The 26,565-nt window shown below is 46.5% G+C and overlaps 1 protein-coding gene across 1 annotated transcript in view; it reads right to left on the reverse strand.

The window, feature by feature from the left end:
• Positions 1-26,565, reverse strand: part of USP20 (ubiquitin specific peptidase 20) — a 352,979-nt gene that overhangs the window by 98,946 nt on the left and 227,468 nt on the right. The window contains exon 16 of the mRNA XM_078646239.1: positions 26,345-26,390. Coding sequence (XP_078502365.1) covers positions 26,345-26,390 — 46 coding nt within the window. The remainder of the gene's footprint in view (positions 1-26,344; positions 26,391-26,565) is intronic.

The raw sequence follows: 26,565 nt of genomic DNA on the forward strand, positions 1-26,565 counted from the left end.
TAGAAACCCTTGGGAAGACAGAAGGATGGAGAGTCACCCCACCCGTGCATACCCCAGGAACCAGGATCCCTACACCAGGAAATCCGGGTGCATAGGCACGAAGTGAAGTCAGAAACCGCGGTAGATCACAATGGAGGACTCCAGTAAAGATGCTGCTGGCGCAGAAGTTGAAAGAGTCTGTTGGAATTCAAGGGTGGATTATTGAAGAGGAGTACCTGCAAGCGAAGGGGATAGTGTCTATGCCACTCAGAATTGACCAGGAGGCGCGGAAGACCAATATCCACAGATGACAGAAGATGCAGGAGTGATGACGGTGACCTTGTCGCTGCAGCTGTGAGGTCCAGGCGATGCTGTAGAAGACCAGGAGCTGTTCATGAGCTGTCACATGTCGGAAGTCAAGAACCTGTGGGTCGGTGTCCAGGAGCACCAACATGCCTAGGCAGCAGCAACAGATGTGGTAAACATTGGAACCAGCAAGGTTGGAGGGACTCACCAAGTGCAGGAGAGTCAGAGCAGGCCCCGAGCAAGCAGTGTAGCCCACTGAAGCCAAAGAAGACCCTCAAGATGACCCACAGGCCGAAGGCACAGGAGTCGCAGGTCGACCTCGAGCAGCTCACCAAAGATGCAGGCCCACGCTGCAGAGGATGCAGTGAGGACAAAGATCTTGGCAGGACGAGATGCTGGAGGCTGGAGCTTCTTATTGCCCGAAGATCTCTGGAGGACACAGCCAACAAGCCTTGGCAACGGCAAGTCGATGCAGTTCACAAGAGTTCTGTTCCAGTTGTTACGACAAGGGATACTGGCCTCAAACGTGCTGAGAAGACAGCGCAGGCCTAGTGGGAGCTGCAGAACCACCAACTGTGATGCTGAGCCTTTGGGAGTCAGTAGGACGCCAGGAGCAGCAGACCAGTCAGCTTGGTTGAGGTGCTTGCAGATGCATGGTAGTGACTCCTTCACTCCAAGGGAGATTACTTCAGGTGTCTGATGTCCACAGCACTGGAGAAGAACCTGGATGAAACACAGGCACAGATGATGCAGAAGACTGGCAGGACAACAAGACCAGAAGCAGCAAGAGTCTTCCTTGATGCAGTCTTGGTTCCAGGCGAAGTCCAACGAAGTCCAAGGAGCCCAGACGGTTGAAGTTGAAGTGGTTTTGGATTTGAATCTTGTCCCACGACGAATCTGAATAGCCACCCACAGGGTCGCTCACACAGGGGGACTAGACAGAGGGGAGAATACTCCCATGTCTTTGGTCAAGTTTGTGCGCCAGAGCGGGAGATAACTGCTCTCTGAACTGGCACAAACTGGAGTATGCAAGGAGGGCACCAAAGGTGCCCTTCAAAGCAGTCTGGTGGCACTGGCTAGTGGCCACCGCCCAGCCCAATACACTAAGGGCCAGATGTATGACCCTAAATTGTATGCGCAAACGGGTTTGCGACCCGTTTGCGCATGCAAAATGGCCCAGGGCCATGTACAATTCCTAAATAGAGAGTCACAATTTATTTTCGACTCGCTATTTAGAAATTGCGAGTCGCTATTAGGAAGGGGCGTTTCCTTCCTAATTGCATCCGCAAAGCAATGTATGAATGTTTTGCGAGCGCAATTGCGTTCGCAAAACACTTGCAAATTACCACCCTCTTCAAGAGGGTGGTAATGAAGTCGCAATTTGGAAGAGGTCCCCGGGGCAACCCTTCCACTTTATGACTGTCTCTATAAGTATTTTTTAAGGGCAGGCAGTGGTCACAGGGACCACTACCTGCCCTTAGTTAATGAAATAAAAACGTTTAATTTTTTTTTAGGAAAACAGGATGCATTTTAAAAAAAACTGCTTTATTTAAAATCAGTCCCAGACATGGGGGTCTGCTGAGCCCAGCAGGCTACCATCCCTGGGAGGGTCAGTTATTACCAATGGTCATTAATATTCATGAGCCTCACAATTTGCGACCCCATTGGGAATCACAAACGGTGTTAAACACACTGTTCTACATGCCAAATAGCGGGCCGCAAATTGAAAATCGCTAATGAGTCGCAATTTGAAAGGCGCTATTTTGCAGGTCATACATCTGGCCCTAAGTCCTGACTGAGAGGTGGTCTTACCTCCTTCTGGCAGGAAACCTATTGTTCTGCCTTTCCTTGCTCGAGCTCCGCTCAACAGCAGGAGGGCAGAAACATGTCGGTGGTCGACAGCAGCACTAGCTTGTTAGTAGACCCTGAAAGGCAGCTGGTACCGGGAATACAGGGGGACTCCCTAGGGGAGCCCATGAGAACATGGGATCCTAAATCCAACTCTTGAATCTGTGTTGGGGTAGAGTTCCAACATGTTTGATACCAAACATGACCGGTTTAGGTACAGCCTTTATATAGTTAGACATCTTGTAATTGACTTGATGTCCACAATATGTATTAAATGGCTGACCACACTTACAAAGCCTGGAGAATCGACTCCGGTGTTTGTAGGGGGTGTCTCACTCATGCAGGGCACCCTCAAACGTATAACCTAGCGCCTGGCTTCAGGGTTGAAAAGCCTGCCTAAAGGGTATGCCTTATAGTTTTTAAGTGCAGTGACCTCAGATATAAGGAAACTTATATCTGTCATAAGTGGTGCTAGCACCAGCTCACACAGGCTGCAATAGTAGGCCTGTAGTCACAGTTTCAGTGGTCTTTCATGGGTGGCATAATACATGCTTTAGCCCATGGGTGACCCCTGGTGTACCTATGCCCTGGGTACCTTAGTACCATATTTTAGGGACTTACAGGGATACACCAGTAGCCAATTGGGAAGGTTCCAAAGTACTTACCATTGTCAAATTTAGGGCGGAAGCACAGTCCCCGTGGTTCTGATTAGCAAGATCCCAGTCAGACTAGTCATAAAACAGAGCAACACCAGGCAAAAAATGGAGGTAACCATTCTAGAAGTGTGGTAAATAAATAAATAATACCTCTATTTTTGAATGGATAAATGAATAACAGATAGCTCAATAAATAAGAGTCAAGATTCGAGGTAGTAGGAGTTTTGCAGGTTTAATACAGCATAAGGACAGGAACAGGACAACCTGCACAGGAATAGGATGGCAGCGCTGCCGGGGGCAGGATCGGAATCGGCGTAACATTTAATAACAGTGCACAATCATATATAGAAAAACAGTTGCATTACAGTACATACGATAGGCGGAGCAGTGGGTGTGGTCAATAGCAGTCGCGAAAGATAAGGGTGAAAGTAGGTGTAACAGAGGCGTATACATAGACATGTGATGCAAACGTAACAGAATATGTCATGAATGGGGCGGAAACATGGAGGGGGCTACCTAAGGAGCCGGGACCTCTGACCTAATGGTGCGCGCAAACTGGCAATGACGTGTTACTAGAAGAAGCTGGGGGCTACGAACTCTGTGCTAGGAGCAGAGACTGAAGTCTGGAGAGTCAGGGCGACATGTACCTAAACAGTATCTAGTATCTGATGTTTAGAGAACATGTTGATATAAACTAGAAGTCAGGAGGGGAAAGGCTAACTTGATTCTAAGACTGGAGCATACATTATTCTTCATGTAGTGCGTGATGAAGAATATTAAATGATCATAAATACAGTATTTCCCTTACATGGAGACGTAAAGGCTAGACAATGACGGAAACTATTGATGCGGTTCAGTAGCTTAGGAATGCAGAGAAGGAGGGCTGGACTGATAACTAGAATCATAACATACTCTTGGCAGACTCAGAGGCAGAGCCAGGCTGAACCGGGCACTGTGAGGCAGGAAGTAAGTGAAGGGTCAGGGATACAGGTGGGGGCTGTATCGCTCCTCAGCGAGGCTCAGGAGACAGGAGCTGAATCTGGTGTCCGGGCCCTTTTGAGGCCTAGAAACGGGGACTTTATAATGAAATAACGTGCACACTGAGAAACGTGGCAACGTAACTTTACATAGGCCTGATATTCGTAGTATTCACGAGAACTGGAAACTGGCATACTAGAGATGGACACAACTGTAATTGCGTCATTAATCGAACATGGGGAATACATATGCATATTAATCATGCACAGATAACATATGATGGAGGACGCGTAGGGACACAGAACATGGCAAAATTTACTTTTCCACATTCCCTCCTTGTCACTACGTTTCCATCAGGAAACATCAATATTCATGATACCATCTATCATTTCATACAGTATCATTTGCTTGTCTCGAATTTTCTTGGAACGGGATTTAGAACGGGGCTTGGGACTAGGAATACAAGAGGTAGCACAAATGCCGCAAATCGCAGGGCCACATTGTATACAGAGGCAGCAGCTAAATATGATCGCTACTGCGATACCTAGAAAGGACAAGACTTTCCATCCCCAAGCGGAAATTATATTCCAGAACCAAGCGGACCATGTCCAGGTGCCTGGATCTTGGTGTAACAGATGGGCAATTTTATGGAGTCTGGTTATAGCTGAATAAACAGACGGCGCGTTATTTGGAATGAAAATGCAGCAACTAGATCCGATGACTCTACATGCCCCGCCCCTATCGGCCAGTATGACGTCAAGGACGAGACGATTCTGTAAAACGACAAATCTCATAGCAGATTGCTCTTCAGTTAAGTTACCTAGAGCAGAGGCAGTCTCATTTACTACAGCTTCAAGGGTTCTGGTTAACCTACGGATTAGCTTACTATTCTGGATAGGTCCTATAAAGAAGAAGAAGCCTCTATTGAAATCTGTATACTGTTCTAGAGCAGTTTCAGTATAATCGACAATTGGGGACTCGATCTCCCTTCTATGTCTAATGTGTACTAGATGTGTGTTTCTGTGATAATCAGATGGGGCTAGGAAAACTGGTGGCAGTAGGAAGGCAATATAACAGGTTCCCTCCCAATCGAGGGGCAGACGAACATATGCGGTTTGACCACAAATAAAATAAGAATGACGTGAAGCTTTGAAAATAGATTTCCCACTGTCACTATATTTGACAATAGTAGTACAATCACTGTGTCCTACAAGTACGGAACCATTATTTCGGACACATAATTCGCCTTTGACTGGTAGTACTGAAATAGCAGGTAAGTCTGGAGTAGAATCAGACTGAACATTCAGGACCATAAAATTCGAAGAATAATTACCTAAATTGTAAACTTCGTTTTCTAGATCTAACCCTGTTCTGTGGGGAAGACCTTGCTTGTCTGGAAAACATGTACTGTTAAGGAAAGACATATCTGTTGAGGATGACGTTAACGTGGACCATGCTCCACACGAACCATTATGTGAAAATGGATAAGGAAAGAGTGGCAGAACTCCCTTCGGTGTCTGGAAAGGGGGGAGTCGACCACACACCCAACAATTAGTGGCATTGCTGGTCTGGTGTGAATAATGTAACATGCGGATAAAAGAATTATTACGCATAGCGAGGCGGTAAGAGAGTTCATGAGGAGGCAGATCACTAAACGTGTGCTCTACTGTAACATTAGAAGACTTATTTACATGAGAAACTGGAAAATACAGATAAAATGCATAACTGGTGCAGGAAATCATAATGCTGAGAAATAATATGAAACTTAGAAAAACGATACATCGGATTGAGTTTTGACTAACTCTCTCACTATGGGGGTCTATTTTATACATGTCAGAAACCGGTCTAACCGTTTCACCTAGGGGAGGACTTAGACAATCAAACTGGCTGACTTATTTTACTAGACCTTAGCTTTTTCTTATACTCCTGTTGCGGAGTTGTCTCTAACAGGGAGGGTTCAGTAACATTGTCTTTTGCGGGACAGTCCTTAAAAATAGTACTTTGGCAGTCCTTTAAATCCTCGGAAATGTTCTTTGAGACTGGCTTCAATCCATAAAACTTCTTGATGTGCGAAAGATGCACCCAGCCTTTGCGTCCCTCCAACTTCACGGCTGTACGGGTGGCGAGGAGGACCTGTCGGGGCTCCTTCCAGCGAGGTTCCAGCGGACTTGAGCGATCGAAATTTCGCACTAGGACCATGGATCCGGGAACGATTTCATGCGGTGCCACCTCGGTATTGTCTGGAAATGCGGCGGCAACCTGTGAACGACAAGAGTTGAGGGCAGACATCAAGGAAGCTAGGTAATCTGTCAGCATATTACTTGAAACATCGGTAATACTTCGGGGTCTAGGAGTACCCCACATGTTAGGGGGGCGGCCGAAAACGACCTCGTACGGGGACAGGCCTGATCTGGAATGTGCGACCATGCGCATATAGAACAGGGCAACTGGCAGAGCTATCAGCCAGTCCACACCTTTCTCTTGACAAACTTTTGCAATGCGGATTTTCAGGGTCTGATTATGTCTCTCTACGAGACCGGCTGCTTCAGGATGGCGTACACAATGGAACTTCCACTGGTACCCTAACAACAGGGAAACATGCTTCATGAGTTCAGATGAGAATGGCTGGCCGTTGTCAGAATACACGACTCTAGGGAGTCCATAACGGGGGAAGAACTCACGAACCAACTGCTTGGCAGTGGTCGCGGCTGTGTAATCTGGGACTGGATATGCCTCCGTCCACCTGGACAAAGCGCATACAACTACAAGGACATACTTGAAACCTCGACATCGCTCCATCTGAATGTAATCCATCTGGAGGACTTCAAAAGGGTGGTCAGGAGGCTGGAATCCACCTTGTTCCACCGGGACACTTTTACCTGGATTAAACTGGCAACATATCATACAGGTACGGACTTTCTGCTTGGCTGCAGCTCGTAAATGTTTGTTAAACCAAATATTCTGGATACTGTCTAACATTGCTTTTTCTCCTAAATGTGCTGGACTATGTGCGGTATTAACAATGACTTGAACCATAGAGTCGGGGAGAAACCATGTGGCTCTACCCTTCGTTAACCATCCCTGATCTGTCTGGACCCCTCCTTGTTCGGACCATTTCTTGATTTCATCAGGAGTAGCATGTAACTGGATATCTATGACATCTTGAGTAGGGTCTTTAACTGTCATACATATAGTCGGATCTGGAGTGTATGTCTGTATCGGATTAACTGAAATGTCTGGAGTCTGGGCTGTAAGCTTGGCTGTGCGATCTGCTAGATCATTACCTTGGGAAATAGTGTCAGTAACTTTCGTATGTGCTTTGCATTTCATGATGGCAATGGATGTCGGTAAGTGTATTGCATCTAACAGAGCTTGAATAAGGAGACCATGCTGAATCTTGGTTCCATGAGAAGTCATGAAACCTCTCTCCTGCCAGAGCACTCTGAAGTCGTGTACGACTCCAAATGCATAACGTGAATCTGTGTAAACATTAACTTTCAGGTTCTTGGCATGTATGCAGGCTTGTGTCAGAGCAACTAGCTCTGCTGCTTGAGCAGACAGGGTGTCAATACGGTGTGTTTCAATAACTTCAGTGTCAGTAGTCACTGCATACGCGGCGACTAGTTCTCCTGTACTAATTCTCATGCATGAACCATCCACATAAAGTGTCAGGTCGGGATCTGGTAATGGAATATCTGTCAGATCTTGTCTTGGCTTGGTCATGATGTTAACTACTTCCACACAATCGTGTGTGGCAGGATTTGGATTAACTGATGGTAACAGTGTAGCAGGATTTAGGACGTTGCAGCGTCTGATTTCTATGTGTGGCTGGAACAGTGTCAATTCATAACCTGTTAAACGTGCAATTGTCAAGTGCTGAGTTTGTGTTCGGTTTAAAAGAACTTCCACGGAGTGTGGAACTTGTACTGTCAGGGAGTGTCCTAAGACTATGGAATCACTTTGTCTGATAGCTAGTGCTGTGGCTGCAACTGACTTGAGGCACGCAGGCAGAGCCTGGGCTACAGGATCTAATGTGCTCGAAAAATAAGCACAAGGCTTGTATTGTCCTGCTTGATCTTGTGTGAGGACAGATAATGCTGTACCTTCGCGTTCTGTGACGAAAAGTGTAAAAGGCTTACTGTAGTTCGGTGTTGCTAGAACTGGAGCTTGACATAGGGCTTCCTTTAACTCATTGAAACTAAGTGTATGTTCAGATGTCCAAGGGAGGACAGTCGATACGGCTGCCTCCTGTGTCGTTAACTGTATCAGTGGCTTGGCTAGAAATGCATACTGAGGAATCCATTGTCTGCAGTAGGAAGTGAGGCCGATAAAAGCACGTACCTCCTTCTGTGTCCTTGGCTGAGGAAGACTCGCTATTAACTGGATACGGTCTGGTGTCAACTGCCTACCCCTCTTGGACAGTAAGTGTCCTAAGTAGACCACTTGCTGGACACAGAATTGAAGCTTCGAAGGGGACACCTTGTGCCCCATCTCGGCTAGGAAATACAAGACTGTAAGGGATGCTTGCTCGCAAGCACGTTCAGAACGGGCTGTGATCAGTAGATCATCGACATACTGGAGCAGGGCAGTGTCAGTTGGCATGTGAATGTTGTCTAGTTGTCTCTTGAGTGCTTGACTGTAAATACTAGGACTTTCTGTGAAACCTTGAGGAGCTCGTGTGAACATATAGCTCCTTCCATTTAAACAGAATCCGAAAAGAAACTGGCTGTCTGGATGAATGGGGACACTGAAAAACGCGTTCTTGAGATCTATGACAGTGAAAAATGTGGCTTCGGAATCAATGGCTGTCAACAGGGAAGAAATGTCTGGGACAACTGGGTACTGGGGAATAATACATTTATTAAGTTCGCGAAGGTCAATCACTAATCGATATACTGGAGGTGCATTTGGATCAGTACGTTTCATGACTGGAATGATCGGAGAATTACATACATTGGAGTCAGTTTCTACCACTACTCCCTGAGCCATGAGCTCGTCAATAATTTTGGATAAGGCTGCTACAGCCTCAGGCGGCAATCTGTACTGTCTTATTCGTGGTAACACTACACCTGGCTTGAGAGTCACACGATGGGGTGTGATTTGCATAAAGCCAACATCAGTTGGACCTTGCGCCCATAGATGCTGCGGGACATTGGACAATCTCGGATCAAAATCTCGTAATACATAGTGACCCTTGAAGTCACGTAGGAACAATCGTATTCCCTCTGGGGAACAGCATATAACTGCACCCAACTCTTTCAGTGTTTTAATGCCTAATAAATTTTCTGGACATGACTTAGTAAGTAACAGATCAGTAGTGCGGGACAATGGACCTACTTCTAGGGTAACTGGCTTTGATATTTCATTTACGATAGGTTTTCCTGAAAATCCAAGGGAAACATTTCTAGAGCCTGAGAGCGGAGCCCCTGGAACTTCGGCGTGACTTATAGTGGTCCTACTTGCCCCTGTATCAATCAGAAACTTTCTGTCTTTCCCTAGTACTTGACTGTGAACATAGGGACCTTCTTGATCTACAGGTATCTCGATGAGAGGCAAGCCTACCTCCCTCTCTAGGCTGTTTCATGAATATGGCTGATACTCTGGATACTCGGACTGTGCATACTGGTACATCTGCTGTGTAACATGCTGTGTTGCAGCGATAGGCTGCGGTGCTGTAACTGTCTGTGGTGCATTCTGTGACTGCGGAGTCTGTGTAACTTGTTCTTGTCTGGGCGGGCGTGGTCTTTCTTTAGTCTTACCGGTAACTATGTTGTGTTTCAGAACTGCACACTCGTTTATAAAATGACCTGGCTGTTTACAATAATTGCAGTTCCCTTTAACGGGAGCTGCAGGATGACTGGCTTGATTCGGACCCCTCTTCTGACTGTCTTGAGGAACAGATTGTGCAACTAGTACTTTCATTTTCGTGTCTTTCATACGTTTCCTTTCATGTTCTTGTTCTTCCCTGATTCTATTCTGGTGGTATTGAAGCATCTGTAACATTTGGGACGGGGTATTAGCTTGCCAGGTACTTTCGACTTTCAAAACTCGGTTTTTAACTTGTGGACTTGAATTCTCGACTAGTTTAGTAACAAAAAGATGAGGGTATGACTCGCTACTTGTCTTGAGGCCACTGTTTATACTGAAACATTTTTCAAATCTAGAGTAAAAATCACTAGTGTCTTCGTCTTGTTTCTGTTTACAGGCTGAGATTGCATCCCAGTCTTCCTTTCTAGTTGCTAATAATCTGGGTAAAACTTGTATTAACAATTCTGGTAATTCTTTACATTTATCTCCAAGACCGGTACCTGGTACTCGTATCTTATCTTCAGCTTCTAGAACTGCCCAATCGATCTTTTTCTCTCCCACCTCCCATTCTTTTTCCTTGAGTTTCTCATATACCCCTGCGGGCAACAGGACTTTTAACATTTTAATTATATCTGGATACGTGTATTCTCCCATACGCAGCATGTCCTTTAATTCTCGGTGGAACCCTGCTGGATCTTTATCATGACAGGGAATTAACTTTTTCATCTCTAAGAGTTCAATTTTTGTGATCGGGGTGTAAACAAACACTCGTTGCATTTCACCACCGTCTGTCTTAACTGGATGCACTTCTCGTAACGGATTCTGTCTGTCTATGTAAAAGGGTTTACTTTCTGGGGGTGAGACATGAACAAAATGCGGGTTCAAAAACATACTATATTTGTGGCGCTGTTCTAGAATGACACTAATTAAATCGGTACCTAAACCTTTCCATTTATACTGGAGTAACTCGTTCAGGACATCATGCAACGGACCTGGATCAGAATGTTGACCCTCATACAATGTAATGAGGTGCTGGATCATATACATACCCACCAGTCGTTGCTCGGCTGGGGGCAATTTCAGAAACATTTGTGCCACTATCTCGTCTGGAAAAGTGGTAGAATCAGTAATCCATCGGACTGCTGATCGGACTAGTTCTTGTTCATGCATAGTACTTAACTCGCTATAACCGATTCGTGATTTCAGAATATGGTCGGTAGCTTGAAATACTTGTTCTAGAGAACCTTGTTCTGGTGCTGGATGATGTAATACTGACTTGTGTTCTAGGCGCAAATGGCGATCTGGAAATCTAGATTTTCCTACATACGCTATTCTGTCGGGATTCTCGTCCTCTACCTCTTCTGTAGAAGAGTCATTTTCTTTCTCGCTTACTTGTGCTTCTTTACGTTGTTCGTGTACCCTTATTATTTCTTTACGAATCTTCTTGTACATACTCTCTATACTACTGATGGTCTTATGCTTACCCTCGGCTATATTATCACTCCACCTTGTCAGGACTTTCATTTCGGCTCGATCTTTGGTCGGATAATCTTGTTCCCTTATTAGACAATTAATCAGAAACTTTAATAGCATGAGCTGGATCTCAGCTTTCCTTTGAGACATGACTTCGCCAATACTTTCTGGATCATCCCCTGTACGGATGAAACGATATATTCTGTCTAGATCTTCTTTCATATCTGGTAGGGTGACTAGATACTCGGTCACCTTTCTCACGCGTAATGAATATAAAACCATATTATCCTCGCCTGGGACTGGATCATAGCCACATTCGGTAAGGGCTTTTCTTATTTCTGCAACAGACTGATATCTGGGTGTGCGCTGTGACGCTTGTGCATGTAATTCGGCTAACGTTAAACGCTTGTGTGGCGGCGGGGTCTGAGGAGGACCTCCTCCTGCGGCCCCTAAACTAGAGTCGTCTACTGATGCTCTTCGTCCTGGCAGAGTGGGAAATGGAAATGCAGGCTGGACTTGTATGGCGGGCTGGACCGGGGGTACCGTAACAGGTACTCCCGTGTCTGGAGGAGCGGGAAGTGCCTGATTTACAGGGACTGGCGGAGCAGGAACAGGATTTGCATATTCTGGGACTGTGTCGTCCAAATAGGACGAAATGAAAATATCAGCTGCGGTCGGTTTGTGACGTAGCTTGGTCGGAACTAATGGTGGCGGAAAATTACTGAATGCCTCCGGGGTCGCTTTTGGCAAGCCCTCGGCAAGAAGAGGATACATACCCTTGATGAGGGCATGCCTCTGTCTGTCTGACTGTTCTGTTTTAACTCGTTCACCTATCTCGATTAGTTCCCTTTCCTGGGCTCGTTCCAAGGATTCTCTACTTAGTTCTGACTTTCTGATTTCTTTTTCGGTTCTTTTATGAGATTCTTTGCGCCATAACTCAATGGCATCTTTCTGTGACTGTCTGGCTTTCTTTTTCCATAATGCTTCTTCTACTCTCATGATGCACTCGGCATCCCACGTACCTGATACGGGCCATCTATACTTTTCCTCTAACTGTTTGGTATACTCTACCCATAAATCTAGATACAATATGGCGCTTATGCCATGCTTCTGATACATGAAATGACCTGGACTGTCCCTAGGCGGAACAGGGACTGCTGCTTCTAGCAGACCTTTTCTGGTTTTTAACTGACGCAGTTTTGAAAAGAGCGGCATGACTGAACTATAATCTGGACACAACACAATACACAATAAACACGATAATTACTTCACACTCATACCACGACATTAAAATACATGAATAACATTCAGAATAACAGTTCGAACAGAATACTACCTGGAATACGGGAAACAGAATACATGAATTTTCTCGAGAACAGAACTGACTAGAACAGAAACTAGATGCACTGCTGAAACAGTACGAAACTTACCGGTCTCATACAGAGACACGTCAGGACCCGCATCCACCGAAGTGGACACTTCGTTTGTGGGCCTGTGTACCACCAACCCACGGACCAGAGTCAATTAGATTGACCCTGTCTAGATACTACCCCAGCAACGGTACTCACCGGGCAGCAAGAACGGAAGGCCTCGGACTGGACTGGACTGCTTCGACGCCGGACGGACGAACTTTGAACTTCTGTTACGGGTGGGCCTCCGGATACCTCGGACCTTGGACTCTCGGCTTGGGCTCTGGTCGGGACTCGCCGCGTTCCTCCACCGCCTCGTCTGGATGCTGGACCGCCTCCTCCGTCTCCTCCGTGGGCCTGAGGGATACTTGAAGCAGAAATATCTGCACGTGCACGGTATGGTTCCGTCACGGCTGCAGAGGGTCAGGGGGCCGGCGTGGCTTCACCGGCGCGTGGGGAAAGGGCAAGTCCCTGTTCGGGCGCCATTATGTGGTAAATAAATAAATAATACCTCTATTTTTGAATGGATAAATGAATAACAGATAGCTCAATAAATAAGAGTCAAGATTCGAGGTAGTAGGAGTTTTGCAGGTTTAATACAGCATAAGGACAGGAACAGGACAACCTGCACAGGAATAGGATGGCAGCGCTGCCGGGGGCAGGATCGGAATCGGCGTAACATTTAATAACAGTGCACGATCATATATAGAAAAACAGTTGCATTACAGTACATACGATAGGCGGAGCAGTGGGTGTGGTCAATAGCAGTCGCGAAAGATAAGGGTGAAAGTAGGTGTAACAGAGGCGTATACATAGACATGTGATGCAAACGTAACAGAATATGTCATGAACGGGCCGGAAACATGGAGGGGGCTACCTAAGGAGCCGGGACCTCTGACCTAATGGTGCGCGCAAACTGGCAATGACGTGTTACTAGAAGAAGCTGGGGGCTACGAACTCTGTGCTAGGAGCAGAGACTGAAGTCTGGAGAGTCAGGGCGACATGTACCTAAACAGTATCTAGTATCTGATGTTTAGAGAACATGTTGATATAAACTAGAAGTCAGGAGGGGAAAGGCTAACTTGATTCTAAGACTGGAGCATACATTATTCTTCATGTAGTGCGTGATGAAGAATATTAAATGATCATAAATACAGTATTTCCCTTACATGGAGACGTAAAGGCTAGACAATGACGGAAACTATTGATGCGGTTCAGTAGCTTAGGAATGCAGAGAAGGAGGGCTGGACTGATAACTAGAATCATAACATACTCTTGGCAGACTCAGAGGCAGAGCCAGGCTGAACCGGGCACTGTGAGGCAGGAAGTAAGTGAAGGGTCAGGGATACAGGTGGGGGCTGTATCGCTCCTCAGCGAGGCTCAGGAGACAGGAGCTGAATCTGGTGTCCGGGCCCTTTTGAGGCCTAGAAACGGGGACTTTATAATGAAATAACGTGCACACTGAGAAACGTGGCAACGTAACTTTACATAGGCCTGATATTCGTAGTATTCACGAGAACTGGAAACTGGCATACTAGAGATGGACACAACTGTAATTGCGTCATTAATCGAACATGGGGAATACATATGCATATTAATCATGCACAGATAACATATGATGGAGGACGCGTAGGGACACAGAACATGGCAAAATTTACTTTTCCACAGAAGGATCCTATCTTCCTACAGTCACCTTCAAAGTATGTTGCTCAAAGACGAACTGTGATATTCATTTGAAGGTTTACTATAGTGTTCTAATGTCACATGTAAAACATTTATGACCATTTTCCAGCGTTCTTTTCCTTCCGTGCTCGAAAATAACTAGATAAAAACTTGTATAAATCTGACATTTTGCTATCTTATTTCGAGTTTATAGCCCCGGTATGTAGCAGAGACACCTTCAAGGGTCTTGGGCCCAAACTGGCCATTCACGCCCAAGTGCCTTGACCATGTAGGTGCTTTATGGCACCCATTGCCTCCTCTGCCTTGAGTTAAGTCGAGAATAGGGACCACTAGCATCATAAAGGGCTCTGGTGACATGTGTAAAGAGAGCGGATACAGGACAGATTTTTATTGTGGGCCTGAATATTCTGATGGCATGATGCTATATCTAGAGGCCGAAGGCCACCCGAGCTTTTATTGTTGGACCATAGGGCCTTTACCCATTACCTATTCCTTATTTCATGTGTAAGGCGTATGATGAATCCCAGTGATTTTTATAGTTCGTAAACTACAGACTTTGCGTCTGAAATATCCAGCCGTTCAATATGTAATTGATCCGTAACAAGAAGCTGTGTATTTTTGAACATTCAAAAGGGCATTATTGGAACATTATAAACACATGTATTGTGTGCATTTTGTTTTATATTCGGCCATTTTATTTGCTTTTGAATACCTCATTGCCATTATTAGCATAGTGTCAAAGTGCTTTATGATTCAAGATTCTTTTTACAATGCTGGGACTCTCGCTGCTCATAGTGAAAATGGTTTCTGAACATGACATTTATTCATGTTTTTTTCCAAACAGTGAAGTTGGTGGAAAAAAGACTAATATTGAATACTGCGATATACTATTATTAGTTCTGGCTGTGCATAGTGCTTTGTTAAAAGGATGCATCGTGGAACCCTGTACATAGGCTGTGGAGAATGAACTGTGCAGAGAACACATGACTGTAGCCTGTTGAAAGAATGCAGTACAGACCTGTTCAGTCTATTACCTCACTGTGGTGGTCTTGAAAGCCCCTTAATCCCTGTACGCACTTAGTAATTCACACTGCCTGCACACTGGCCCTTCGCCTTTGAAAAATGCCCTGTATTGCTGCCTCTTAGCACCCACTGATAACGTGAGGGTGTTTGTAGAGCGCAGGACATAATATCTTAGTTTTTGTAAAAAGCCCATCCTCCCCTGGAACAGAGCAGAGCCTCTGCTTATAGTGCTCACCTGCCTGTTGCACAATCTGCACTCCCAGTACTTCTCCATCAATCAATCAATCAATCAATCCGGGGTGTATATAGCGTGGCTACTCACCCGTAAGGGTCTCAAGGATCAGGGGTCTGGGCACAGGGGTTCAGCTGAAAAGCCAGGTCTTGAAATCCTTCTTTAACTGGGTTAGCGAAGGGGATTGACTGAGATGGAGAGGCACGGTGTTCCAGGTCTTAGAGGAAAGGTAGGAGAAGGGTCTTCCTCTCGCTCGGTTCTTGTGGATCCGTGGGACGGTAGCCAGGCCAGTTGTGGGGAGCGAAGGTGTCCGTCAGGTACATGGAATGAGAGGCGTGGGTGGGATATGCTGCTCCTGCACGTGGAGAGCTTTATCCACCTGTGTGAGGAGCTTGAAGGGGATTCTTTTGATGATTGAGAGCCAGGAGTCCAGTATGATGCAGAGGTTCCGTACATGGTCCGTGGGTTTGGGGGTGGGGGGTACATTCCTAGTGCAGCGGGCCTCCAGGAGTCCTCCCAAGCTGAGGGAGTGGGTCACAGGATGAGTACTTTGGTCTTGTTAGAGTTCAGTTTGAGGCAACTATCTTTCATCCAGGTGGCATCCCGCTGTGGAAGTTGATTCTGGTGACTGTGGATTCGTTGGTGAGGGAGAAATCAGCTGGGTGTCATGACCATGTTGAGTCCATGGTCCGGGGTTCCTGGCAATGGCAGCGAGGGGGTCATGTAGAGGTTGAAGAGGGTTGGGCTCAAGGAAGAGCCCTGGGGCTCTCCGCAGCTGATCTCTGTGGGTTCTGAGAGGAATGGGGGTAGTCTGATTCACTGCGTTCGGCCGGTAGGGAAGGAGTAGATCCAGTCTAGGCCTTGTCGTGGATGTCAGGTTCGTGGAGTCTCATGATTAGGGTGCAGTGGGAGACAGTATCGGAGGCAGCCGGAAGGGCCAGCAGAATGAGGGCTGTGGTTTTGGTTTGGTCGAGGAGGGAGCGGATGTTGTCGGTGGAGTGAGGAGTGACGTTTCAGTGCTGTGGTTGCTTCGGAAGCTGGATTGGGAGATGTCCAGGACGTGGTTCATTTTGATGAACTCTGAGAGTTGTGCGTTGATGGCCTTCTCGATGACCTAGGCTGGGAAGGGGAACAGGGAGATGGGTCTGAAGTTCTTGAGGTCTGTCGGGTCGGCAGATGGCCTGGAATTTGGGGAGAACCTGCCATCCTGGTCTTATGAAATCCTTTCGAGGTAACAAAAAGGGAGAGGGGAGGGACAAGGAGCTAAATATAGGTCCAGTGACTCATGCTCCTGAAACACCTCTATTTAGTTCCTTGTACCCCCCTCCCTTTTTGTTGCAACATTAGAATGGCAGCTCAGCCGAGGGACATCTCTACCCTTATTTTTCTACTATACTTTTCCTTCCTTCTTTCCCCAACATGGACAAACACCTAGGGCTAAGCTATGGCGACAAGATAGCTTCAGAAATTTTATAAACACCCAGACTCCTAGGAGCAGACGGGACGGCAACTACCAGTACACCTCAAGGTGACTGGAACTCAATATCCTCTCTTAAAAAGCTACAGGTCAAGATAGCCATGCATGGGCCCATCATGACTGAGTACTTATGGGCAAAAATAGCTCCTAAAGGCTTCCTCGTGATTGTGGCTCACCGCATCTTCTTAGAAAAGAATGTAGCCAAATCGCGTGGAAGTGCACTAGAGATTGGCTCATAATGAGCACTGCCAAACGCCCATGAGAGGTTTTTATCATCAAGATCAACATAGCAGAGAACGCTCTGAAAACCACCATTAGCATCGCTACTTCCAAGTTACGACTATCCAAGATCAACAAGGAAATGAATTAGCACAATGGCTATTTCCAGTAGAAGAAGGAGATCTCAAATTATGCGAAGGAGAAAGTTTACCCATACACAAAAGAAGATTACGTAACATCGACCAATGAAGCATCTTCAGAGTCCTCTACCTCGACAAGGTCAAACGGATTGAATAGCACCTCAAGCAACAGGAGCTGGAGAAGCAAACAAGGAGGACCAGGACTCTTACCTACACAACCCATGTACAACTACCATCCACCCGGATACCCAACAGCTCTGCCATATTGGTACCCCGGTTATCACGGACCACCATCTCCATTCCAATTCTACCAACAACCCCCTCCTTTTTGGCACAGAGGCAGGGACAGAGGAAGAGGAAGAAGGAGAAACAATCAAAAGCCGGTCCAATGGACAGATCCCGGGAACCAACGTCTAACCAGGATCCAGAAGAAGAAAAACTAATTGTCAACCTATCACAAAGAGAACCAACAGATAATGAGGTGACAGTCTTGCAGAGGAGACTTGGCGTCGTCCCTACTCCAAAGGAAGACCTCTTTGAATTTACAGGAGAACTACATAACTTCTTCAGAAAATTGAGACTACGCTCATTCTTCTACAACCGTAAAAGAGATTAACAGGCCAGCACCACCACTGCCGACAGCTGTTACACCAAGTGAAATTCTGACTTTTGAGAAGGCCTTGCTGAGAGACATTAACAAAACTCTACCCAGGACTACTTTTGACAACTTACCAGCAAGGGAGAGGAGAGCTATCAAGGACCTCAACGACGACCCTGACATCATCATAAAACCGGCTGACAAGGACGGCCCCATTGTCCTCTTAAACACTGACGACTACGACACTGAATGCCAGAAACACCTTGCCAATAACAAGTATTACAGAAAACTGGAAACAGATCCCACTGAGATCCCACTGAGACACTTGCAAAGGCATCATGGTCAACGAGGCATTCACGAATGGAAGGATCTAACGAAATGAAGCAGATTTCTTGGTTAAAACCACATTGACCACTCCTTACCTTTACGTCTTGCCCAATATTCATAAGAATACCATACCACCACCCGGCAGACCCATCATGCCTGGCATAAACTCTCTTTTGGAACCCCCAAGTCGATCCTGTGATAATTTCCTACAACCCCTGGTCCAGAAAACACCCTCATTCTTGAAAGACACAAAAGAAACCCTCTGCCTCATTAAGAATCTCCCGGATCCACAAGAGATCACCCTACTTGTAACATTGGCTGTAGAGGCCCTACATACCAATATTCCACAGGAAGCTACCATGAGGGTCATTGAGGAACTCCTTAGAGCAACCACATCTACAACACCTTCACACATTGACTTCATGATGGAGTGTACAGAGATAGCCCTTAAAAACAACTTTTTCAAATATCAGAACCAACTGTATCACCAGACCCACGGAACATGCATGAGCAGTACTTTTGCGCTGAGCCTGGCATGCTTGTACATAGTGCATTTTAAAGCATCTCACATATTGACGGAGACCAATCCCTTCTTTAAGGAGATCAAAGAATGGAAGTGCTACATCTTGGTTTTCTGGACAGGAACGGAAAAATCGCCAGGCAAGCTTGGATCCAGTGGCAAAGCGAGCAAGGTACTCATGTCTGAGAATACCCATCCCACTTAGGGCAAAAAGTGCAGCAGCAACAAATGATGGATAGAATGCTGAATAAATCAAAGATTTAGCAAAAGAATGATGGATTTAACCCAGATCTCTTGACCGGGGGAAGGTTTGAATTATTCAGCATTCAGTCCATCATTTGTTGCCGCAGCTATGGATTTCCAGCGTGCAAAAATACTGATATTGTGCTTTCTCTGCGGAGGCAAACAGAACTAACAAAGGCGCTACCCACTTCTGAAGGAGACCTTTTGCCCCTTCCGGATTGATACGCCATTTGTGATCCGCAAGGCTTCGATGGCTGTGTTTGTCCGCCCTGGCATTCAGGGAACCTGCCAGGTGTTGAACCACCAGGGATATATGCCCTGCTGTTCCTGCCATGTCCAGAGACGCAGGGTCTCATGACAAAGGTCTCGACCCCACCCGCCCTTTTTATTGTCGTACCAGATGGCTATGGTGTTGTCCATGAACATCTGAACCAGCTTTCTCTTGATGGAAGAAGAAAGGCTTTCAATGCCAAGCATATCGCTCTGAGCTCCAGCAAGTTGATGTGGAGTTCAGATTATGCCTGAGACTAAAGTCCGCTGATCTTCACCTCTCCCAGGAAGCTGCACCACCCCAGGAGTGACGCATCTGTCATTACTGTGTGATCTAGTTGGGGAAGGGAGAAGAGTCTGCCTCAGTTGCGGCAGGTCACCCACCACTGCTAGTCATGTGCAGTTCCCTTTGAGATCTGGACCATGTTGAAAAGAACTTCATGCCCCACTGCAGAGCCTGCATATGCCGTCTGGCATGTGTCACTAGCAGGAAGCCATGAGGCCCAGCAGCCTCAGTCAGTCTCACCGAAATCCATAATACAGGCTGAAACATCGGTATCATAGCCTGAATATTCCATACTCGCCGCTCAGGAGGATAGGCCCAAAACTCCGATGAAAGGGAGCTTGTGAGAGGAAGTCAGATGTGACCTCTGCACATTGATAGTGAACCCCAGTGAAAGTAGGAGATTTGTCAGAGTCTGGAGGTGGGAGAGGATAGCCTGGGGTGAGCTCGCCTTCAACAGCCAGTTGTCGACATAGGGGAAAGACTGGCACCCTTGATCTGCACAGATGAGCGGCAACCACTGCCATCAACTTGGTAAACACCAGAGGGGCGCTGTTAGGGCCAAAGGGGAGCACTGTGAACTGAAAGTGCTAGTGGCCTACCGTGAACCACAGGTAACCCCGATGGGCAGGCAGGATGGGAATGTGAAAATAGGCGTCCCGTAATTCCAATGCTACCAACCAGTCTCGTGGATTTAATGCAGATAAGACCTGAGCCATAGTGAGCATCTTGAACTTTTACTTTTTGAGGAAGTAGTTGAGGGTTTGCAGATCTAGAATACGACGAAGGCCCTTTCCCTTTTTTGACTCTAGAAAGGAACGTGAATAGCAACCACAGCTTACTTCTGGCGTCTGAACCCTTTCTATGGTTCCCTTTGGCCAAGAGAGTCCGGACTTCCTCTTGAAGAAAGTTCAGGTGGTCCTCCATCAGCCACTCTTAAGAACCCACCTGTACGATGTGATGTTTTGCCAGTGGTGGAGGCGATGGCTGATCCTACCACCAACTGGCCACCCATCAACTTGAAGGGCCGAACTAGGAAGTATTGGAGGCTGCAGTGGGAGGGATGGACCAACTTGACCGCAGACAGCCCAACCCACGGGGTTGAAAGGAGCCACGCCCAAGGCTGCAGAGAGGTTGCTAAACTTGCACGGTCTTGTGGTTGACTTATGGCTGGTGCGGCTGATAGCCCCTTCCGTGGCCACAGAAGGGGCAAAAAGCAGACTAGGAACAGGTGGTCACTGAGAGGTCCGAGGACTTGGCGGTAGCCTGTGAGTCCTTAAAGCGTTCTAGATCTATGCATGCACGGTCTCCAAAGAGACGGGTACTAGCAAAGGGCATGTCCATAAGGGAAGCCTGGATATCCACAGAAAAGCCAGAAGTTCTCAGCCAGGAGTGGAGAATAGCCACCAAAGACATCGATCTGCCCAGCAAGTCCATGGTGTCAAGCCCACAACGAATGGTGAACTTTACTGCATCTCTCTCCCCTGATACTGCTTGGGAGAGAATGGCCCGGGTCTCCTCCAGGACCTGTGGCAGCCCTTGTGCAACCATTTCCCACAAGGAATGGCCGTAACGCACCAACAGGCATACCATGATCACTGACCGTAATGCAAGAATGGCGGAAGAAACATTGTCTTGCCCTAACTATCCAGCATCTTTGATTCCCTGTCCGGAGGTGCGGAAGGGAACGCACTATGCGTGGTAGAGTCTTTGGCCACCAAGCTCTCCGGTAGGGTGGTTAGTGAGGAATTTTGGGTCCCCCAGAGCAGGGCATTGGCGGCGGGCATTCGCCCTATTCACAGGAGCCCCTGGGCTGGTCTTCGACCAGGTTCACAGAAGGACATCAATCAAGGCCTCGTTGAAAAGCAAGAGGGGTTTCGTGGAAGAGACACCTGCCTGCAGGACCTCTGTCAAGATCTTTGTCTTGACTTCCACCGAAGGGAGCTGAAGGTCTAGGACCTCAGCAGCCCTTCTCACCACCATGGCATTTGAAGTTCCCTCCTCTGTAGCATGGTAGGGGTAGCAAGCAAGCTAGAATCTGCTGAGGTATCCAGTCCACTGGTCTCACCCAGTTCCTCACACCAGTCCATTTCGTGCTCAGGCTGGTCTTGTAAAGGGTTCAGCGACCTCTCCTATTCTACCTCCATTCCAAGTCCTTCAAAATAGGGCTGAGGAACCAACCTAGGACCAAAGCGCCAGAATTGGCATCGATCTGGCTTTGGTTCATCGGGTAATAAGAATGGGTGCTCAGCGCATGGGCCAGTGCCAGGCAAGGTGTCAGTGGCACTACCAGCGCAGGTCCAGACCCACCACCAGATCTATTGGGGGTAATCGGCTGCAGAGCCACTGGCGTGGAACCTGATGGAGTCCCCTCTGAGCATCCGGGGCCTGAAGGTGCGCCGGGTGGATCAGGTCAACCAAATATGAAGTACATGGCGTCATTGAATTAATTTAAGCTGGGTGGGGGTCACTCTGGCTCTTGGATAGGCAGGAAGTGCGGAGCTGAGCTGACCCAGGTACAGGTTCCACAGAATGAGGCCTAGAGAGCTGAGGCTGTTCCATCACGTCGGCCGATAAACGGAGAGGTTGAAGCACACTTCGACATCTTGTATCTCTTATATCTCTTAACTGACTGAACCGATAACTTTCAGTGGGAGGCAAGGACTTCGGACTCTCAGAGACGTGCCCGGACCTTCCTCTCAACCGGGCCCGAGAACAAGACCTCCAGGACAAATGGTGTAGAGCTGAGGAGCTTTAGGGACTACTCCTTCAAAGCTTTCGGAGACATGGCCCGACAATCGGAGTACGACATTAGATCGTGGTCGCAGTCCAGGGACCAGCGACAAATTAATGTGGCTCCGTCACTGACATGGTGCGATGGCAGGTGACGCGCAGTTTGAATCCAGAAGTCTTCATCGACATGGTGGAAAAACCTACACACCAAAAATCGTCGATAAAACGTCGAAAAGTGAGAGGGTAGTTCTCTTCGCGGATCTGCCATAGCTGGCGCAGTAAAAACGAAACAGACATCAGCGCACCGAGGTGGCGTCTATGTAGGTGATGCAACGTCACTTCAGGTGCAGACGAATGCAACAACGTCATGCAGAGCGGACTGATACAACCTACAAGTGCGCAAGGGTATTGCTTGAGCAAAAGTCTTCTGAATCCAGCCTGACGTCTGGGTAACTCTAAGGTAAGGAATCTGCACCTAGATGTCTTTATCAGAGTATGCGCTATGAGATGCACGGTTTCCTTCACTACTACTTGTTATACAAGAGCATTGATTTAAGTTTAATTGTTTTCAAATATTTTCCATTAATAGTTGACATTACTTTATGGATTTGTTAGTAATTTCATTCATGCCCAAAATGATTTGTGCACGCTTTTCATGATTTAACATGAACATGTTTCTCATGCGTTCCGAAATCTGATATAATTTATCAACGGGGTTAGTACGCTAGTGGATGCACCCATTATTGAATGTGGGGGTGCTAGCAGTCGATTATTGTACCATGGTATCCGTTTACACTGCCATAAATATGAGGGTTTCCTGCTAATGAGCCCAGCTGACGGTATTCAATGTTTTGCTTTCTATGAAGGCTCATGTTTTCAGGACTAGAGGTGCTGCTGCTTTCGAGCACAGCCAAATGTCTAAGATGGCTTTCCTTGTATATTCAGTGTAGAGTGACAAAGTTTTCCTTGATCCAGTTACACAGTATATGTTTGCAAAGCAGGATGTTTTGTTCAAATGTTTTTAAGCAATCTAAGCGGAAAACCAGAATTCACTTCTCGCAATTGCCATAAAATAATTTTAGCTTGCCAGAAGACCAGTGAGTTACTTTGGGTGGCGCACCTAAGCACAGGCTATAACTACAAGACAGACCAACAGGACAAAATTCTGTGCTGTATTTTCAGTTTATTACTATCCTTTATAAGGTCAAACAACTCCTAATTTGCTTGTGCACATCTTCAAAGTAAATTTAAGGTTCAAAATACAGTATAAGTGTTTCTCCATTTTGTGCATTTCACATAGTTTTTTGAGGCATTATAATTATAGATTTTTTAAGACCTGAATCAATAAATAAATAAAAGTGGTTGTTTAGTTTTTAATGCTTTAGAATTTTGGGTATTTAATGTGTCATGGTTTAACATGCTAATAAACAAAGAGAATCCACCCATATAAGATAGGTGAAAGACAGAAAAAAACAAGGGGGTGTGCCTTCTAAAATGGTGGGATGCACACAGTGTTCTTTAAATATCCCTCACACACCGAAGGGCCCTTGGTGTCATGCTTCATCATAGGGGTCTTTGCGTCTTTGGTCGTTGTCGAACCTCCATACTGATGGTAAAAAGTAATACAGTGGGATATAAATGGTAGAACGCATACTTGCTAAATGAAGCCAATGGCATAATGAGCCTGTGAAGGAAAACGGAGGGGACCCCGTGCTCAATGACCCTCTGTAAGGAGACAACGTCGAAAAAACAGTGTTGGAGATACTCACTAGGTTGTGGTCACCGTTTATCCAGCTGACAAAGCGGCTATGCCGTACTTACAAACGTAGTGGTGCTACCTGTTACAAACTTCCCTCCCGCGGCTCCGTTGGTGAATTGAGGAGTCGGGAAGGTGCCGTATCTATACTCTCTATAATTGCCTCGAGGACCTGCCCCACCTGGGAAGGTTACATGCAAAAACCTAAGTGTCGTAAGTGAGCCACAGTCCCAGAGTGTCGATACTCGGGATCGAGACCCGCTATGGTTTGGAGGCTGTAGCGCAACACACATAGCGGCTGCACTCAGCGTGTGCAGCTGTTCTAATGCACATGCGTGTAGCGGTAATGGATAAAAAAACTAGACCACTGCCCTCTGAGGGGTGATGCGGCTGTGCAATAGACCCGTCTTTCACTCAGTGAGAGATAAAGTTTCTCTCGTTGGTTTGTTAGAAAAAGGAGCGTTTGTGAAAAAAAGGGGATGGGTGTTAATAAAACTGAAACACACACATAAAACCAAAGAGGCCCACAAGTATGTAGATTAAAATGAGGCCAGTAATTATGAAAAGGAAATCGCGCTGATTCCTTAACAAACAGTGGTGATGACCACTGAAGGTCAGTGTCAATTTGTCAGCTGTAGAACAAACAACACGCGTCTGTGATGTGCCCGTTCATTTCCTCGTAGTTGCAACTAACTAACCAGCAGAAAAAGGGTGAGATAAATCAAAGAGCACTGTCCAGTAGGACTGGGGTAAGGGGCAGTCAGCTCCAGGGGTAGGTATTAATGTGACACCCCGATCTCACAGATTCACCCATAGAATGCCTGATCATTTAGTTTAGCTGGTTCCAAGGGATATTATCATTGAGACCAATGGTGTCCGTGCCAAGGCGAAACACCCAACGTTGTTCCTTCTCCAATAGGGCAGTCTCTGATGGTAGCTGTTCAATGATTGTCCACTGCAGGTCATTAACTGTGTGGGTTTCTGACAGGAAATAAGAAGACATTTTCGTGGTTCTCTTTTTAAATCGAACATTACTTTTGTGCTCCCCGATTCTGATCTTGGCTGGTCGATAAGTCGTGCCAATGTATTCACGCCTGCAGGGACACGTAATCATGTACACCACGTTGCGGCTGTTACAATTTGTGAACTTCCTTTGTTCCCAAGTGCTGACATTACAGAGTTTAATCCATCTACTCTTTTTGGTCAGGTGACATGAGCTACAATTGCCGCAGGGATGCTGGCCCTGGATTGGTTGTAGTGTGAGATTGTTTGTTGGTGTCGCTGTGCCTGGCACGGTGGTGTGTGGACCAACATGTCCTTGAGATTCCTGCCTCTCTTGTGTGCGAACAAAGGTTTCTCCAGGTGTAGGTCAGCACAGACGAGGGTTCTCCAATGCTTGTTCACAATTTTAGAAATCATATTGGAATGAGTGTTGTAAGTAGTCACGCAGATGGGTCTGGCGTCTGAATCTTTGTGAACTTTATCTTCCAATAAGGCTTCCCTGTTGTTATTGCGTGCCCTTTCATGGCCCTATCTATGATGGGCGCCGGTTACTTGCGATGGGAGAGTTTTGTTTTTAGGTCTGAGGCTTGTCTCTTATAGTCAGTGAGGCTGGTGCAGTTTCTCCTGAGGCAAAGAAACTGCCCGTAGGGGAGAATGTCACGTAGGTGGCGTGGATGGAAGCGGTCGTACAGCAGCAGACAATTCTTTGACGTTGGTTTAAAGTGTGTGGTGGTTCTCACAAAGACGTCTCCCAGCTACCAAATGGACATTAGATCTGGCACAACGGTCGAAAAGGCAACCGCGAACAGGAATTCTGCATGTCTGCGTTGTAGAATAAAACAAACTCTGTAACTACAGAAAAAAGACTTGCTGACAGATGTCTTTAGACATCCAGTGAAACAAGAGGAATACACAAAAATAAAAGGCATGTCTGAGTACAGGAATTCCTACCCCACAGAACAAAATAATCCACCACACTATGCAACTATCATATCTGCAGTCGTCACAATGAAAAATATTTGGTACTAACTACATGACAGGTGCTGTTGATGCTAGTGACTTGTAGATCACTGCCCAAGCACAGCCATGAACTGACAAATGTGAAGGCTACATTTGTACGCGTAAGATGCGTACACAGATGCACATATGTGAACAAAAAGGAAAGAGTACAAGAGGAAAATTACAACAAAAGCTACACCTTACAACCCCTAAAGATCTCTTCACTCCTAGCTCCACCTCACTCTCTCAAAAGGAGTAAGCCAGTCAGTGAAAACAAGCAGTGGGCCTATTTGGCTGATGTGCTCTCATCGTCTAGTTAACTATGGTCAAACCAATGAAAAAGGTGGACAAAAAGGCGACTGTTAAGGAAAAGGTTACATACCTCAGGCAACCTGAGAACTTTACAGTACTTCACTCCATTCCGCAACCTGCAAGAAAAGGCAGACATTAGAGCTCAGCATTCAGCAGAGCACAAGAGGTAACCCTCTCAGCAAACAGAGCTAAGCACCCAGCCTTGGGAGAGGAGGCCCCATCCTCACCTCTCAGAGCTTAATAGAGAGTGAGGCAGGATCCCACCACCACAGATCAGAACTCTGCTTCCAG

The sequence above is a fragment of the Lissotriton helveticus genome, chromosome 5_1 (genome assembly GCF_964261635.1).
Source record: "Lissotriton helveticus chromosome 5_1, aLisHel1.1, whole genome shotgun sequence".
Classification (NCBI taxonomy): domain Eukaryota; kingdom Metazoa; phylum Chordata; class Amphibia; order Caudata; family Salamandridae; genus Lissotriton; species Lissotriton helveticus.